Below are 18,859 nucleotides of genomic sequence, written 5' to 3'. Positions count from 1 at the left end.
AGTTCCCGCTGTGTACAGAGTGAGAGGATCAGCTGCGAGTAACACAGACCACATGCTCACTCTTGAGCTGAAGATAATATTTGGGAATAAGAGGCAGAAACCGAGGTGTCCTGCTCGCTTTTGTTGACATTTCTCTAACTGCTAATCCGTGCCTTTAACACTTGCAATGCTGTCCCTTTTATTTCCCCAGAGGATGAGTCGATGTGTATGCGACGGCTCACGTTCTTCTCACAAGTCAAGTTTGGAAAGACCTAAAAATGTCTTTTAACTGACACTGAAGAGGAGCAGAGTAAAAAGCAAGGGCTTACTCAGTTTCCTTTTGTATGTGAGGATCAAAAGGATATCTTGCTGACATGTGACCCGCTCGCACTCTCTCAGAAAAGCTGACGATAATCATTTGATGTGAGACGAAGGGATTGAAAACAAAGAGAAGCTTGGAAGCCTGATAATCAAGGCACTTTGTGATGAGTACTTAAAGCATCCTGTCAGAGGCTGCGACATCTTACCAAACAGTTTTTCAGTAGCAGAACATCAGCAGTCAGGAAGCACAGAGGAATCAAAGAGCCTCCGAATTAAAACAAATTAAAGCAGGCTTTTTGTAATTTTCTGGATGTGTTATCGCATTTGTTAGCGCGGCCTACATTTTCTATTTCATAGCACTTGAAAGAGCTGATCCGAGCTCCTGTATTTGTGTTCCTGCTTCTCTAACCCACACTTTCCTGAGCCGTGACTCCTCTCAGGAGTGCTATCGACTCTTATTAAAGTCACTACAGCCCTGAGGAGTCTTGTCAAGTCAACACTGGAGTGTTTTTCATGCTGTTGAGCGACCGCGCTGAGGTCAGCAGACACAGCTCCTCTTAAAAAGCAGTTGTTTTAGAGCTTACAACCTACAGTGCTCTTTGTCTTATTTTTTTACATTTATATCCCTTTATTATTCAAATTTCTGAAAAAAAAGATGAACCTTTTTATGTTAAGGGTGATGTATTGCATCAGTAGGTTTTTAAATGTTTTTTTCACAAAGGTGAGTTTAATAGATGTTTCCCAGCATAAAGAATTTAAGATTTTTTTATCCACACTAATGCGTTATTTGGCTTTTTGCTGGAGAACATGTACCTTGATGTCAGACGATCCTTTGGAAGCTTCTTGGGCACCAGTCTGCAAGAACATCCCTCAGTTTCATGATTATTTCACTTTAATTGGAGTTCAAATCTTTAACGTGTATGAAGTCTGCTTCCCCCCATGTGGATGTGCAAGGAGGCGTCTGCAGTCTGTTATGTTTTGTTAACTACAGCAGCTGCTGCCTTTTCTAGCAGGCTGAATGTTTGAGTGTTTGCCAGCTGAATTTCCCAGTGTCGCCGTTTTCGGAGATCATAAAGGAGCTCGTCTTTATAGATATGGAGAAGCTCCCCTTCAGGCAACAACATGGGAGAAAAGGAGCGAACGGGGCTTTCTAGCTGTTAGGAATTTCCATGTTTTGTCCGTTTTATAAAAGGACCTGACAGGATGTGATTTAATGTTTGTCAAAGATGTTTGTTCAAGGAAACTTGTATTCATTTCACCAGTTTAATATCATCAGTGAAGATGACATAGGCAGCTCAAAAGATTGAGAATGTTTGGCGTATTTATGAGTCTGCTTTCTGTTAATATCTACTGACGTGTTGTTTTCACCTCGTCGGTCTGTAGTCAGGGTGCAGTCATTGCAAAATCTGGTCCTGAGTCACTGACTGAAGCAGGCGTTACCACAAACGCCTCTGAAGTACTCTGGCAGGTGTTTATGTGTCTGACTGTCTGGATGTTTCAGAGCAGGTTGTGTCAACATGAAGGGCTGGATATTAAAGGGTGAAGTAATGAGATTAGAAATATGAGCTGAACTGAGTGCAAACACGAAAAGATGTAAAGTTAGATTATAGCTAGGTTGTCCAAGATTGCTCGATTACACCTTGGTTACTTATTTCAAATATGACTGTTTTAAAGACATCAAACTGTTTGGTGTTTGGCCTTTTATCACCTCAGTGTTTATACAGGAACCCTTTAAAATGTCTCCCTAAACGAGACAAACAGATGATTTTTCTGTTGGCGATAGACAGCAGTACCTTGTAGATGCTTTGTTCTACCGTGACATACCGAATATCTGCGTAAAGCTCGTCTTCTCTTCTTACTAAAACAGTTGACATTTTGGCACTAATGGTGACGGAGGAGTTATGGTCCTTTAAAGAGCACTTGTGAGATGTGCACGCTGCCAGGCCGTAGGGTAATGGTAAAAAAAAACCTCACTCTATCCTTCTTATTTTACCCATTTTTATTTGTTTTAGTGTAAGGTGCCCAATCTTCATGATTTGGTTTTTGAATACAAATGATTTTTTCATTTTTAAATTTGATGGAGTGTGTGAATAGCTACAAAAAAATCTGCTGTTTTTAACTCATTAGCAGATTTTAAAGTTGCATTTTTAAAGTAATCTGTCCGGCGCAACAGTCGCGTGTCACCTTGGATACGGTGACACGCGACAGATGCTGTTAGGAAAGTTGCAGCCGTGTGGGTTTAGCCTAGCGTTAGCTTTGTCAGGATTGGCTTCGCTGTCTTTAAAGTGGTACAGTTGTTTATTTTTTTTTTGTTCAATGTTCATTTTCTTCTTAAGGCATGGCAGCTGAGATTCAGCCACCTGATTGGGTACGGGGCCAAGTACTACTCCTACCTCATGTCACGTGCGGTGGCCTCGATGGTGTGGAAACAATGCTTCATAGAGGATCCTTTAAACAGGTGAGACCAAAGCTTAACATACTGTTAAAATATATATTAGGGGTGCAACGATACACAAAATTCACGGTTCGGTTCAATACTTTGGTGTCACGGTTCGATATTTTTTCGATACAAAAAAATGTTCATGCCTTTTTAATTTGTCATTTATTAAAATTATAAATATATATTTTAACTCAAAAGTACAGTTTTTAAATTTAATGTTGCTGAAACAAAAGTAATTAAAAAAATTAATATATCTCAGGGGTCTCAAAATTTCAAAATCCCTGGTAGCCCTTCGGGCAGGGACTCTTCAGTTTTTGGTAGCCCAAAATAAATTTAAGTAGCCCGAATAAAAAAGAGAGCAATTTTTTGATTGATGTTTTGTTTCCTTTACAATATTATACATTAAAGTATAATATTGTAAAGGAAACAAAACATTAATCAAAAAATTGTTGAAAAACAAATTACAACATTGTATAAAAATTACAATCATCAACTCAAATACTTGGTTCTAATTGAACAGAAATTTCTATGAACTTGTAAGAACTGTGTAGGACATGAATCAGTCTGTGTCAGAGCCTGAATTTGAAATTTCCACTGAAGTCACGGGTAAGAGACAAGTGGAACCAAGATCTAGGCCATTTACTTTTTGAAGTTTGCAAAGACTGCTAAATTTTGCCAGTGGTAGTTCACTCTTTGCAACATAGTACGCTGTTCTAAACAGATTTTTCAGGTTTATTTTTAGTATGTTATTTGCAATTGGTGTTTGTTCTGGGAAAGATATTGCAGACTGAGCAATAATGCATTTCTTGCATTTCTCATGGGTTCTAATGGGGGCCTTTCTTAAAATGACTGGTACCAGTAACAAAGGCGCTTGTCGACTCAGAAATCGAGAGAAAACCAACAACACACCCGGCAGAACATTATGTTATTTACACGGGTGCACATAAGTTGTGTGCATTCGCTGTCAAAATAAAAGACGCGCACCAGATAAGAAGTTGCAACGCGCGTTTGCGTCCATATAAAAAGCAGTGTTTTTGTCCGCTAGAGTGGGATTTTCACGGCACATTCCGCACCACATCTCTGTGCGTTCATCATTTGTTTGAAGCCAGCTCACCTCCTGCAACCACTTTTCCGAGAATACGCGCTTCTTTTGTGGTTCGGACTCCTTCTGACATTTGTTTGGAGGTGGAGGAACACCAAATTGCTTAAAGGAGCTTCTTCGACATCTTTAAGAGTTCTAAACAAATGTCTGTCCTCCTCCTGAAAATATTATGTACGCAAACACGCGTTGCAACTTCATATCTTGTGCGCGGTTTTTTTTTTTTTTTTTGACAGCGAATGCGCACCTGCGGACCACTTCTGTGCAGCCCCGGTTATATAGCTCGTCATATTGCAGCCACAGAAATTCGTTTGTCCATGAAACCATAAAGCTGCACTTTCTTTTTGCCTTATAGTCTGATTTGTCATAACTTTTGCATTTTGTGGTAAGCTTTTCTTTGGCTGTCACTTCTTCACCCTGACCTGTCTTATTTGGCTCAGCAGAACTAAAATATATATCGTGCTGCTTTTACACACACACACATAACGCTCAGCGATTCTCTGCGCGATCAACCTCTCATATGTTTAAGCTTGCTGCGGGAGATTTCACTTGTCATGTTTGCATAGTAAGCTAACGATTGATAAGACGATGTCAGAGGAATTGGTGCACAAATTATCATCACTCACCAATCAGTGCTGTCGCTCTCTATACACAGTTCGCGCGATTGCAAAGTGAAAGCAAAAAACAAGCGCAAATTCAAACGCGATTTCAATATGTCACATATTGACAGTGGCTCATCGATGCCAATGACATAATTACCCAGCTACATTTCCGAAAGAATGCAAAAGCATTGACATATATTTTTCCTTCCTACAATAGCCCGACGGGCAGGGCAGAGATAGATTTTGGTAGCCCGACTGGAAAAAAATCGCTAGCCCCGGGACGTCGGGCTAGCGATTTTGCAAGCCATGTATCTGATTGAGGAATCGCTCATCTTTGGAAAAGAGAGTTTATTACAGAGAAATGTCTCTTTCCAAAATAAAAGCTATACTATACGATTCTTCTGGGCTATATTCTCAGCAGCATATTGTAGCGGGTCAGGGCTGTTCGGGGTTCTGTTTGTACAGTTATGTTTTGTTTATGTTGCCATAGTGACGGGTGACGCCCTCTCGCTGCGACGGTGTGTCCTTCCGGGGTCAGAGGGCGCCATGTGTGTTGTTGTTGTTGCTGTGTGGTTGCCGCGCTGAGCAGTTAGCTAGCGGCAGTGTTCTTCTGCAGATGTCAATAAACGGCTGTGCTCCCTGGCTAGCTCACGGGAAGCAATACCAAACGACACCTCCGTCTCCTCCTTGTCTGAGCTCGCCACATTGGTGTCAGAAGTGGGATGATGGTGGCACCCCATGTTCTGACCCGAGTGACTTTTCCCCCGCCGGTCGTGACCGGCCGGTGCGCCAAAAGAAGGCACCTGGACATTTGTAGGACTTTGTGTGGGGTAATGGGGTCGTCGGGGACGACTGACCCCTTAGGTGGGGGCTATGTAGCGGGTCAGGGCTGTTCGGGATTCTGTTTGTACAGTTATGTTTTGTTTATGTTGCCATAGTGACGGGTGACGCCCTCTCGCTGCGACGGTGTGTCCTTCCGGGGTCAGAGGGCGCCCTGTGTGTTGTTGTTGTTGTTGCTGTGCGGTTGCCGCGCTGAGCAGTTAGCTAGCGGCAGTGTTCTTCTGCAGATGTCAATAAACGGCTGTGCTCCCAGGCTAGCTCACGGGAAGCAAGGCCAAACGACACCTCTATCTTCACCTTGTCTGAGCTCGCCACAATATTAAACATATCAGGTCCCCATAAGGAGAATCATGTGCTAACGGCTGTCTAAATGACTCGGGTAAAGTTTGTAGCATGCATGCTTGTTGTTTTTGTCTGCTTCCACTTGTCTTTGCACTAGGATGATGTCAGCATAAATGTGCAGTCATATTCGTTGTGTTCCCACTAGTTCTGTCAGCGTTAATCTCGTTGAAATGACGTTAACGCCACAACACGGCAAATCTCCGTGCGTGGGGCTAGACGGCCAACACGTTAACCCATGTAATTGAGCATTGCGTGGCACATCCAACATACTGTTTTACTTTAGTCCATGACGCGCTTACCTTCAGGGTCATACGTCACATGAAAACCAAAATAATTCCAAACGCCAGATCTGAATGAGGGTGGGGGAGGTTCAATTTGCCATGTTGCAAGGAGAGCTTAACTTCTGTCTCGCTAGCTTGCCCTGCGCTCTTCCTTCTGACGATGCTGTCTGTGTTGAGCGCTCAGTGGATCTGCGCTCGACAGTGCAGCCTAGGCGGAGTAGTCGAACGCAGATTCATTGAGCGCTCAACACAGACAGCATCGTCAGAAGGAAAGTTGATAAAATAAATTACAAATGTTGTATTGTTCGATACATATGTGTACCGAACCGAAAGCACTGTATCGAACGGTTCAATATCGATACGAGTATCGTTGCACCCCTAATATATATATATAGGAGCTCGAATAAAGGAATTATTTTTGTAGGGAGGCACATATTTAACTGGACACATGGTTCATTATTTATAAGGGCAATAAATACTAAATTGGCTCGAATGAGGAGTCCTCCTGACAATGACTACATTACCCTGAAACTGAAGTACAGGTGGTGAAGAGTTGCAGAAACATAGTTCATATCATCTGTATCAAAGCCCTGGCTTTAATGTAGGGCTGCCACGATTTGTCGACTAGTCACGATTACGTCGACTATCAAAATCGTCGACGACTGATTTAATAGTCGACGTGTCGTTTGAAGCTTTGTAAGATCGCAAAAGACGCAGAAGTAGCAGGATTTAAGAGTGTAATAACGGACTGAAACAGAAGATGGCAGCACTGCATGTACAAGGATGCCAGCTGCCGTTAAACCCCGAAGAAGAAGAAGCAGCTGTGTCCCAGAATTCATAGCGCGGCCCAGCTTAGTTTCCAACAATGGCGGTAGCTAGTTAGTTTTAATATTACTCTTATTATTCTTTCTGGGTCACAAAATAAACGTTTAACATATTTTCAGGCGAGAATGTAGCTGTGTAAACCTCAAATATCGGCTCAGTTTATCAGGACACCACATATTTTCAAAAGCGCTCCGACGTTTTCGGAGACGTCTGTTACCCACTAGCTCGATAGCTAGCGCCGTGAGAACACCGGACTCCCGGCAAATTGTTTTCAAACCCACCGCCGTCTTTCGCGACTCAGGTTAAATATATATGAGTCACTTAGATAACTTAAAATGTTGTTGTTTGGCTTTTTTTTTTTTTTTTTTTAGTATTTTATTTGTTCCTGAGTAAATCGGTTTGGCTGAGATTAAAGTTATAGTTTTTACACAGCTGAATAAACGTAAAGCAGACAGCTGATTATCAGAAGTGTGAGATGCTCGAGTATATACTCCGGTGTCCTGTTATATTTTAGATAGTAAGGAGTTTATTAAACTTTACCGAAACAATCTGCAAATTTCATTAAAATTGAATAAACTATCATCTTGTCTTTATTTTTAGTTAGCACCTTAAAAGCTTAAAGCTATAAGCTAATGATAGTTATATAAGAGCAGATGCTGCTGGTGCAATAAGCTGTAGTTTTACGTCCAGTGGATGATGATCTGATTAGTCGACTAATCGCATAAATAATCGGTGACTAGTCGACTATCAAAATAATCGTTTGTGGCAGCCCTACTTTAATGTGAATGTGGCATCTGCTGTGATTCACGGACACACACCAGCATCCACATTACCAGATCCTCCTCTATCTAAAGCATTTGCCCCTGGACAAGCAAAGCAATAAGGTTCTGTTATGGAAAACCAACCGTTAATCGTATCAGCATCGCATTGAGCCCTGCAGCAGTTTCACTTCTTTTTGTTTCCCTTTCTGTCCGTCTGTCCCCCTGGCCTCCTTTACCTCATCTCGGTAACACCTGCAGTTGTCACATCTCTGTTGTTTTTATCACCTGTCTGTTGTTTACAGACAACTTAGCAGACTTGGCCCTGGGCTCCCAGTGGCAGCAGCAGTGATGGAGGGGTTGACAGGTGAATACAGGTGTCTGTAACCTTATCTCTTTCTCTTCCCTGTCTGTCTTCCATCTTGGTTTCTTTCTCAGGGAAATGGGTGAGCGGTACCGACGGGAGATGTTGGCCCACGGAGGAGCTAAGGAGCCCATGCTGATGGTGGAGGGTAGGTTCAATCTTTTTGTCACAAATACTGATAGAATATCATGTTTGCCCACAAACATCTGTAAAGCGCCGTTCTGTGCCAACAGTTTGAGGTTTCGCCACAGTTCATATCCAGGTTTCCTCCCAGATTATGGAGTTGTCAGTCCATTGGCGTCTTGCCCCATGAATTTTTTTTTAATAAAAAGGGTGTGTCTAATTACTGCAGGTTGTGCCGCAAAATTTGTTTTGACTTGCTGGACAGCCGAGAGTGTGACTCCTGCTTGGATTTGTTGTTTTTCTTTTCTCATATGAAGCAGAAAAAGCGTCCTCACTTAAAAGAAAGATGGAAGCTGCTGATCCAGCTGCTGTTGTTTCAGGTGGTCACAGCTACCACTGTTATGGTTTGTCCCACTCTGCGCTTTAGATTCCACCGTGGTACATGCTTACTAGTTTAACACACCTCCCAAGGTCTCTTATCTTTGTTTACAGGAGCTTTGTCAGCCCAAAGCCTGTCCTGCTCTCGGCGAGCTCACTCTGCGGCAGTTACACAGTGCCCCTTGCTAGTCCAGCCCTTATTTGATCTGCTTTTAAAGGTTAACTAAAGAAGATAATTAAAAAGATAACGATATGGCTCCTAGTGCTTTTTGTGTACACAGGCGATCATGAAGGAGGGAAAGACCGAAATGTTTGATTATAGGTTTGAGTGCTTAACGCTGCTGACTCTGCAGGGCTGAAAACACAGACCGGACCACTTTTGTGTTTCAGATCAAACAAACTCAAATATTCCAGTAACTATTCAATAGATTCATCGTTCTCAGTAAATCTTCAGGATTTCTGTGACTCAATTTTCTTGTTGTAACACCATGACATTCACATTCCTTTTGTTTGATTATTGGCACCAAATGGATCAATTTATGACGAATGTGTCACAGTAAACGTAATCATTTTGGTGATCTGGTTACTTTTATCCAATCCCCATATAAGGTCAAATGTCAGCGGCCTCTCACAGTGGTACATGGGACTCCTGTTACGTTGCGAGTGCACCAACTAAACTGGCAGTGTCTTTGCTTACGGTTTTTAGTGCTGATGTATCCGTATGGATGTGGTTGTGTGATGAAATTGCAGCAGCGTATTGTGTGACTAACGCAGCATTAACAGGAATGGCTACTCAACCGTTGGGTCTCCAGCTATCTGTGTCCCTGTCGCAGCGTACAGTAAGGCCTTACCAAGCTGCATTTATGGGTGAAACCCACAGACACTCATATTCTGATTAATGCCAAGTAACGTGTTAATAAAACTAGAATTTCACTCACCAAAACTGAAGCACACACTTGTGGGATGGTGTGTACCACAGAGCAAGTCATTATATTAGTCAGATAACCTATTAAAATGATCCCAACGGCACCAGTAGCACACACATACAGCAGAGAGGTCCTTTATAAGTGCATGATGCTAGCAGACAGGACCTCTAAATCAGCGTGGTCACGCCCCTAACTGACTTATTCAAGCAAATATTTAAAATTTAAAAAATCATCCCACGCGGAATTGCTACGGAAATTATCCATAGAGGCAAAAACATTTTTATACCAGTCTTTAAATATGCTTTTCAAGACTGGTGAAATAAGTTTAATTTAATACGGGAGTCTGTGGGAAGGAGCCTACGTTTGGATGCTGCCTCAAGTGGCACCTAGAGGAACTGCAGTTTTCGCCATTGTTGCATTGACTTCATTTTTAATCTCAGGAGGTTACTCCTTGGAACATAAGTGTCTTTGAGAGTATAGCCGGACACAAGGCAAGCTAAGTATATGCTTTATTAATTAAGTTTATTAATTAACAATTAGTAAGGAATAAAAATGCATGAAAGGGTTTACAGTTTCACCACCCTACAATTTACTGTCTTTTTAGTGCTGATTAGCCGTCGTTAGCATGCTAATCCCAATTCGAGATGGCTAATGATTAGCATGTTAGCGCTCGTTTTTATTTTAAATATGCTGATATTTGAGGTATAAAAATTAGTGACAAGCTGGGCTGCAAACTCATCAAACTGCAGTTTTAGTAGAAACGATCCTTGCTTAGGAGTGGAACTGGGCCTATGTGATGATGTCCAGGAGCAGTTTACTTTTATTACTTGAAGTAATCACACAGAAGTCACATTTTTGAGTGTATGAAATTTCCCCCATATCAGAAAAAAATCTGTGTAATGTGCTTTCAAGGAGTTTGGGTAGTTGAGCTTCATCAATGCTTCATCAAGGAAGAAACCTTTCACATTAAAGCACAAACAGGGTGTTGGAAGAGGGTGGACTTGAACTGCAAATCAAACGCATGCTTCTTTCTTTCCTTCTACACCCCTCCTCCAGCAGTTGCTGTGGCCTGTCTGGACAGGACAAAAGTGGAGAAGGTGAGAAGAGAGAGACACAGATAGAAAGATAGTGATATCGGGTAACGTTTAGGAACATACTGTAAATCTCTCCCTCAGGGTCACCCCCTCCCTCCTCCACTGGATTGTTCCTGTGACAGCTCAAAACAGGGCTGCACCCACACTCTGAAATGAAAACCACCATTGGATCAGATCCTTGCTGTAAGATCTGTTGTCCAATTAACTGTTGCTTAACTTATGATATTTGCTTTTATGGTTTTCTTTGTAGCGAATGCTACTCTAGTTATAGTCCAAAGCCCTGCGTGAGGCAGAGTTTTAATGGTGGTTTTTATCACTCTGGCTGCAAGTCACAGGGGAAGGAAGGCTCTAAAAAACGTCTGCTCTGGGAATAATGATTAACCCAGCGATTGCATTGTCTGACAGAAGATGCAGATCAAATGAAAGAGCCTTGGGAGGGCTAGATGGTAGATCCACTCTCACATTTTTTGGCAGCCTGTCCATTGTGTGCACCTGCATTTATAATAATTTTATAATAATACATTTTTTTCCATGTCTGGAGAAATGCTTCAGCTAAAGCAGAAACTCTCTGCACTTTAAAGAACCCTCATTGAGCCACCTCACCATTTTGATGAAAAACTACAAAACATCGGCACATGTGCTGAAATATTTAAGTTTCCACAGTCTTTGCTGAAGGGTTGATGGGTTCATAGCAGACATCCTGAAATCTTATTGAGGAATGGAAAATTGATTTGAAGTGAATTAGAATGGCTCTTTTTATGTCCTTAGCGGGGATTAGGCCAGCAGAGACCAGAACACTAGAGGAAGGAGACAGAATCCAGATCCAACCCATTACACATAATCCTTTCAAACAAAGAGCCTTGTAAATGGAGGTGTGTATCATTTCCCTGCTTATCCCCCTTAGGTGAGGTGGTAGAAGGGGCATAAGGGCACACGGGGAACCGGAGCAGACCTGGAAAGGCCAATCAGAGGCCAGTCTTTATCTGGATGCCTCCCTGCCTGCTCCTGGATGTTTCCCAGGAAAAGATGGTGTTGAAATGTAAACCCAGGTATTAAATTCATTGCGGCAGCATCACTGCAGTGAGAGAGAGAGAGTGAAAGCCGATCGACTGGCTAAACTGAACCTTGGGTCCTCCTACAGAGAGGGCTTTCATGGCCCAGGCTGTTCCCATAGTCTCAAACACTGAGCACAGAAAATGGATCTACTCGGGCTCTGTAGCAGGGACTCGTTCGTTCTTTGTCTGGGGGAAGCGTGACTGAATAGTTCTTATGACTGCTTGTACAATCAGTAATAAACCCCGAGGCGGGGTGCTTTGTACAATCCCACAGCACTTGTGAGACAGTGATGCATAGTTCTGTCTGAAGTCGAGGAGAGGATTGGATAAACCTCATAGTCCAGATGTTAAGCTGCAAAAGGCATAATTTACAGCCCGTACTTGAGTCAGACTCAATGTTTGATCAGGTAAATGTTTAACTCGGGGGGGCTTTCCAAAATTGTCCTGAATTCTTACTTTAAGTCTGTGTCAGATGGGATGTGATGGCTAACTGAAGTGCGAGTTCAAGAAAATTAAATTCTGTTTTTGCGCAGCAAGGGTGGACAATAGATTTTGTTTGGAGCACATTTCATGACAAACCATAAAGTACAGGAAGAGCCTGTGCTGAGAGTAATTTACTTTGCTTTTCATCACATCTGTCTGCTTTTTGGCTTTTTATTTTCTCTGCCCGACCCTCCTTGGGGGGCCCTGACCCGCAGATATACGAGTTACCGAAGTTATTACGATTCACCCTGAGCGGGGACATAAATATGTTCAATAAATTTTATAGTAATCCATCCAAAAGCTGCAAAGTAAATTGCATGGGAGCCATGAGCATCTGTATTATCCATCAAACATTTATTTAAATACTACACAGTAGAAGTGACCTGCAGCAGGTCACAGGATTCATGCTCAGAGGACCAGAAATGGCAGCGTGTCATGGCCATCCAAACAATGGCGGCTGAGGTATTTCAGTTTGGACTAAAGTGGTGGACCCACCGCAGACCCGTCTGTCTGCATAAACACACTTAAATTTTTTTTAGAATGACTCTATGCATTAAGCTGAATAAATCTGTTTGATGCAATTTTTTACGTAGGTGTTGCTTTGGAAAGATTATGAAGAGGTTGTGTTATGTTCCTTTTTAATTCGTGCGTGTGTGTGTGTGTGTGTGCGCGTGTGTGTGTGTGTGTGTGTGTGTGTGCTTACTCAACAAAGAGCCTCCCAGTGCAGTGTTTGTCATCACCCTTGTCTTGCTTACTTTCTGGGCCTGTCTTAAGTGCGGTTTGTAGAAAAAGCTTCCTGAACTTCAAAGCTGTAATTACAGAGGCGGTGAGCCCCCGGGCCTGCCTGCAGGTCTGACAGACGTAGCTACTTTTCACACCGTGACAAGTTTGGAATAGTTATGAGAATCGGCTACTGAAGCAGCAAGTACCTTAAGATTTGTGAAAACGGTGTCAAACACTTACGGGGGAATCCGAGGCGGCAGAGGAGACGAGGCTAGTTATCGCACGCTCCAGTTTGTGCACATTTCCTACGTAGCACAGTGCTGCCTCGGAGTTGCAACTGGGTGTAACTGGCCTTCAAAAGAAGCCTATTAAATTGTGAAGTACCAAAAATACAAGCTATAACAAGGAGTTAAGATCAATATGTTTTTATGAAAAAGTTTCAGTTTTTTCAGTAATGTTAAAGTATCTGTTGTGTGTTCTGTGAGGGAACCACGAATGCCATTCATGGCCTGTTTGAAGGGGACAAATTAAATGTGTTATTTTGCAAGAATAAATAAATAAGATGAGACACCCTTTTTTTTTAAATTTATTTATTTATTTTGCTTTATCAAATCATGGAGGTCATCAGACAGACTTTATCCATGCCATCCAAACTTCTGTTATTCATTTATTTATTTGTTTTTAGTCAGCATCTCAGATCTTTGATAAATTCATCCAGCAGTAGCTGCAGGCTGGACTGCAATTTTAGAGCACTTGTACTAAATTCATGTCCCCTGAGCTGTCATTACCCAGACTCAGAGCTGCTAGCCAGCCACAGTGGCCTTCATTGGACTGATACCCATCGCCCACCACCCTTTGAGTAAATAAACAAGCTTTTCTTTGCAGGCTATCTATTTACTGATGTGAAATGTAAAATCCCAGTGTAATTTAAAGATTTTACCATGAGGCTGGACCCACGTCAGGACGTCTTTATATCTGAGGATGTCGTTTCAGGGAGCTGAAAAGATTTTGCCCTTGAAAGGTTTTTTGGGTTTGTTTTTTTTGTTTTGTTTTTTTTGGCATTTTGTGCTGATAGCTGGTGACATAAGCGGAAAAACCAGGGGCTATTGTACGCCAGCAATTTGCAGTGTTTTCCATCTCCCTGAGAACCACTGTCCTGTTTAAAGAAAACAGGAGGCAGTGGAAGTTGCGCTAAAGAAGAGGGTCTTCGAATGTTTGTACATCAGTTGGATAAATTGGGTGGGGTGGAGGAGGAGGACTTTTGATGTACCCTTGAGCAGGTAGTCAGTGGCCAGTTGGTCCATTGAGGCTCCAGTTTGTCTTTTAACATCTCAAAACTCCGTTGGCCAAGTTGGCTAACGATGCAAGCCCTGAGATGACTGTAATGATTAGAAGCCCCGCTCTTCAATAGCTGTGTCAGTGCCATTATGAATGGAAATGGAAACTCTTAAATACGAGATGACTCACACTGCAAAGGCTCTGTCCTCGGGCTGTACCAACAATGGGCACAAAGCACAGCCTATGTTTAGTTTGGCTCTGGTTTTTCCTCGGTGCTAAGCCAAGAGTAAGTGTACAGTTCTCCCCACCGTTTGTGACGCAGAGCCACTTCGCACCGTGTCTGTGCCTCTGCGCTGCTGTCGTCGTGAGCCATGGGTACCTGGATGGCCTGTTTGAATGGATCTGTAGATCTCAGCTGTCTAGATTTGTTAAAGTGGTTTCGAACAAATCACAAAAAATCAACTAGAGTTGCAGCGATTGAGTATTTATTTATTTTTTTTTTTATGTCAAAAATAATATTAAGAAACACGACATTAATAGTAATATTGTCAGTAATAGTTCAGGCAAACCTTGGTGGTTTCAGCTTTTCTTTTTTATTTATCGCACTAAAATGAATATTACTGGCTTTTGAGCTGTCTGTTGAACAAAAGAGCATGCTGCCGCCATCACCAGAGGCTCTGAGAAACTGTAAATGTTCAGTCATACTCAGTTTTCTTATCCCTATTAATTCAAGTGCAATCCTCGTTCATCTGCAGTGAGTGCAGGCTGTCAGTCTGCTGTTTGCCTCAGCTGTAAATATGACTGCAGTCTCAATATGCCGGGTGTCAATTTATGTCCGTTTACTTTTTACAAACCTATTGTTTTATATTTGTTGCAATTTCTGCTGCTCTCTCAACCAGATCACTCTGAAAAATGTGATCTGGTCAAGAGTCTCATCCTTTTTAGTGTTGATGAGACTTTTTAGCTGGATGAATAAGGGATATATAAAACTTGGCCAAAAAACAGCAGCTTCTGCCTTGTGGCAGGAATGGTTTCTGTGGTTCAAAATTACTTGATATCATTCGTGAGAGATGGGTTTGATACGTTTTTTCACAGACTCTAAGCCAACAAGTTATTTACAGCAGTTTAAATACGGCCAATGTTTTTTTGGTTTTTTTGGGTTTTTTTGGGGGGGGGGCAACACTAGCGTTAGTGAAACCGTCTCTTACATTATAACATTGTTGGACTTGGACACTTGGTGAATAAACTCCCATACGATTTGAGAATGTAATCAAACTATTAATCAGATTGAAAGTGTGATTTTTTTTTTTTAGGACATTTGAGCCCATCATTATCTTCCATAGCGTTAGCTTTCAGCCAGCTGCTGCTGTCTTCCATCAACCAGCACCTGCTGTAATGTATTTTTAATGGATTAGTTTTATGTTTATGAGAACCCATCTGTTTGTTGGAAGACATAATTGCACACTGAGTACAATATTCAGTTTTTCTATTACATAACCTCCAAAATTACCGACTGTACCTTTTTAATTACCCAGTGCTTCCATTCAGTGAAAATCATGAGCTGAGTAAAAAAAACGTATTCAGTTGACATTTTGATACTTGTCTGTGAGCTTCATCTCTTTTACAGTGTGGTGATTCCTCCCTGTGGGGGGGGGGGTCTTGTGTGGCTCGGCCCCTCCTCCCTGTGTGTATGTATAAGGGCAGCTTCTGAGATCAGATACTCCTCCACAGTGTTGTTATGACTCTGAGGTTATCTGTGCATTCCTCTCCAACTCTCCCAGGGGTCGTGGCTGAGAAAATCTCAGTCCTCACTGTGTATTGTTTTGCTTGTTGTCATGTACCGTAAGAACTGTGTGCCAACACCACGAGCTGCTGCTGCTGAGCAGCTAGCATGGGAACTGTTGTTTACCTGACTAAGTTCCTTCACAGATTGCACTTCCTTTTCCACCTTTAGCCCCCCCAACAGACACACACCACCAGCACCTGTGCATCTCTCATCAGTCTTGTAGAGTAAACTTTGCTTGTTTAACACCACAGAAACTTGTAGCTGGTCAGGCCCCTTTAAACACAGCAAGGAAATGAAATCTATGATAAAGTGACGGTGATGCTGCAGTATGTATGTATGTATGGAGAGTTCAGCTCAGTAGCCCTTAGCTCTGTTTGCACACATGCTGTAAAAAATCAACCAAAGTAAACAAGTGCCATGTCAGGACATGTGCGTACCTGTGTGTCTGTTTCTCTGTTGATTTTTGTGCTGCATATTTGAGAAGTAAAGGGGGGATTTGATTAGGTTAAGGCAGGAAAACTCTTCTGGGTTAAACTTGAGATTTTCAAAAGCATTTACGCAGCTATGAGAAGCCTGCGTGACGGACCACTGAGAGCTGCTAACAGGACTGTGGTCTTCGACTCATATTTCTCATCATTAATTGGAAAACTAAAGTCTCCATGAAAGAAAGTTGGGGCTTAAATTACAACGCTCACTTTGATCTGAGGTATAAATTCAGCATACTCTTTGTGAGCATTTAATAATGCATTTTGGTCTCTGCTTCAAACACACCACAGACGTCAGCAGCGGTCAAAGGAGAAAACACCCTTCGGCTCTATAAACATGACTATCAGTTTATGGTTGGAGTCGTCTCTGTGATGTGGCTGCCGTGTTCACAGGGATCCCGGGGCCCTGCGGTTACAGTGTGTTAGGGACCCCTGTGTGATGGTATCTCGCGTTGTAGCCAAGGGGCAGGGTGCGACTGGTGGGTAAGGAGAGATGGCAATCCTGCTGAGTCAGAATCATGGTAGAAACAGCACAGACTCCCGTGTGTGTGTGTGTGTGTGTGTGTGTGTGTGTGTGTGTGTGTGTACTGTCCACATCTTGATATCTGTCTACATTCAGGATCGCTGTGTGAAACTCTTTGCGACGCCATTCATGCATGTCTGCAGACGTTCCTGTGTGCGTGTATGTGTGTGTGTTTGTGCACTCAATGGAGGTGACCTATGCAGGAAAGACGGGGAGGGGGAGAGTGCCTATTTACATTGGCAGCTGCACAAGGGGAAATGAACTGACTTCAAAGCGGGCGTGCTGCTGAATTGTAAAGCGAGCTAGGGAGTCCTCAATGCATGAGCTGGCAGACAAGCTCTGAAAACACACAGACATTCCCAGAGCTCACTCTCGGCTCCACTGTCATATTTGCTCCACGACACTGGACACATTCTTGTATAATCTGTGTGAGTGAGACAGAGAATATAAAACATTGTAAATATACAGGAAATCTGCACATTTTGGTTACTTTAGTGCATATACTGTGATGGACGTTATTACCAGCTGAGGCCTGTTAAGGTGTGAGTGTTTGAGCCCATTTTCTCAGTGTAAGTACTGTGTGAGGAGTAAAAAGTGCTGCACTACATCTGCAGTAGTTTAGGATGTGTTGAGGCGCTTTTGTGGTAAAATGTGGCGATGTCCTTAAATCTTCACTTCAAAATGCAGATGATGGTGAGCAACATTGCATTGGGAAAAATCCATTGTAGTGTTGAGGAAGAGAAGCTGGAAATTAAAAAAAGTGCTGCAGCTGAAATCCATTAACTTAAAATGATTTTAGCTTAATTTGGGGAGAAAAAATGTAGCACTTGCTTCAAAGGATCTCAAAAAACAAAAGGTTTTTCTTTTCCTTTTTTATGATCTCTCCTCTGACATCAGATTAAAAATATTTCAGCACTAAGGAAAGCATGAATGAAGTGAGATGGAGTGATTGAAAACAGCAAACTAATTCTGGTGCCACTCCTTGCAGCCTGCAAACACCCCCTAATGCCTGTGTTTGTGTGTGTGTGTGTGTGTGACAGGCATGCTGCAGAGACGGCCCACCATCGGGGACTTTGTGGACGCGCTCGTGTCTGAGCTCAACCCAAACTTTGAGACCTTCATCATGGACTCTGAGGGTTGAAGGCCAGTTTTGGCTGCAAGGAAACGAACTTTATGAGGCAAAGATTGAGAGAACGCTGGAGAAATCAAAGACATGCCATCATATTTCATAGTCACTGTTTCTAAAGATCTTCATGTTTTCTGCAAATGAACATAATGTATATTTAATATATTTGACATGTTCTCTTGCTGCACACAGTTAAAAAGTTAAAGAACCCTGAAACTGTTGTAAAACTTTTTTTTTTTTTTACCATTTAAAGTTTAAAAAGTTTAACACTTTAAACTTTTGAAAGAATGAATAACAAAATGCAATCATTTTCACAGCTTATACCCCCAAAAGATTGTTCTGAGCTTGTGTAACAGCAGAACATTGTGTTGGTTTGGTTTTTTCCTGATCAAATCAGCATGAGGAAGAATACTTAATCCGTTCTTCCTGTCATGTGGACATTGTTTAGGCTTTAAATTAATACCGCTCCATCTGTTTTGTCTGTCAGGAGTTTGGGGAGGGGTGAAAAAGAAGAGCTTCAGCTTGTGAGTTTTACAGCACAATAGGAAAGATTTGGTCAGTTCTTATCATATTATTCATAAAAGCTGTTGCAACAGTATAAATCACAAAGCCACACAGTCTCTGGAAGTTTAAGAAGTTGTGCATATTTACAAAAACGCTCCACAGAGGCTGTTTGCATCTTTTCCAACAGTTTCACACTGTAGTCGTCAGCTGGGCTCTGACTGCAGCTGCCTTTGCTTGCCTTGTGCCATCTCCGAGATGCAGATTCACGTCACTGTTGAAAGTGTAAACACGCCATCAGACAGGCGGAGCCTGAGCGAGCTGGGTGGCTCGAACCTCACAGAGGCTGCAAAACTGTGATTTGACAGTTATGTGGGTGTGATGTCTCTCCAACATTGCTTTGCTTTGGGATCTATTTCCAATTAAACCTGAAGCAAATTATATCAGCAAAGATTAAATGTAACTGAAGTGCAGCCCCAGTATTGATGTTAGTGTAATTTTAGGCATCAAAATAAGTTGACTTGTCA

At 42.2% G+C, this 18,859-nt stretch overlaps 1 protein-coding gene across 1 annotated transcript in view; it reads left to right on the top strand.

The window, feature by feature from the left end:
* The window catches only part of LOC120719509 (mitochondrial intermediate peptidase-like), a 29,471-nt gene extending 10,676 nt beyond the window's left edge, over positions 1-18,795 (top strand). Inside the window, exons 18-20 of the mRNA XM_040008737.1 lie at positions 2,637-2,758; positions 7,926-7,999; positions 17,746-18,795. Of these exons, the coding sequence (XP_039864671.1) occupies positions 2,637-2,758; positions 7,926-7,999; positions 17,746-17,846 (297 nt within the window). The 3' untranslated portion in view covers positions 17,847-18,795. The remainder of the gene's footprint in view (positions 1-2,636; positions 2,759-7,925; positions 8,000-17,745) is intronic.
* Positions 18,796-18,859: the final 64 nt, after the last annotated feature.

The sequence above is a fragment of the Simochromis diagramma genome, unplaced genomic scaffold (assembly GCF_900408965.1).
Source record: "Simochromis diagramma unplaced genomic scaffold, fSimDia1.1 OVJJ01000344.1, whole genome shotgun sequence".
NCBI lineage: Eukaryota > Metazoa > Chordata > Actinopteri > Cichliformes > Cichlidae > Simochromis > Simochromis diagramma.
The sequence above is the reverse complement of the archived record's forward strand: the minus strand, read 5'-3'. Positions and strand labels throughout refer to the sequence as shown.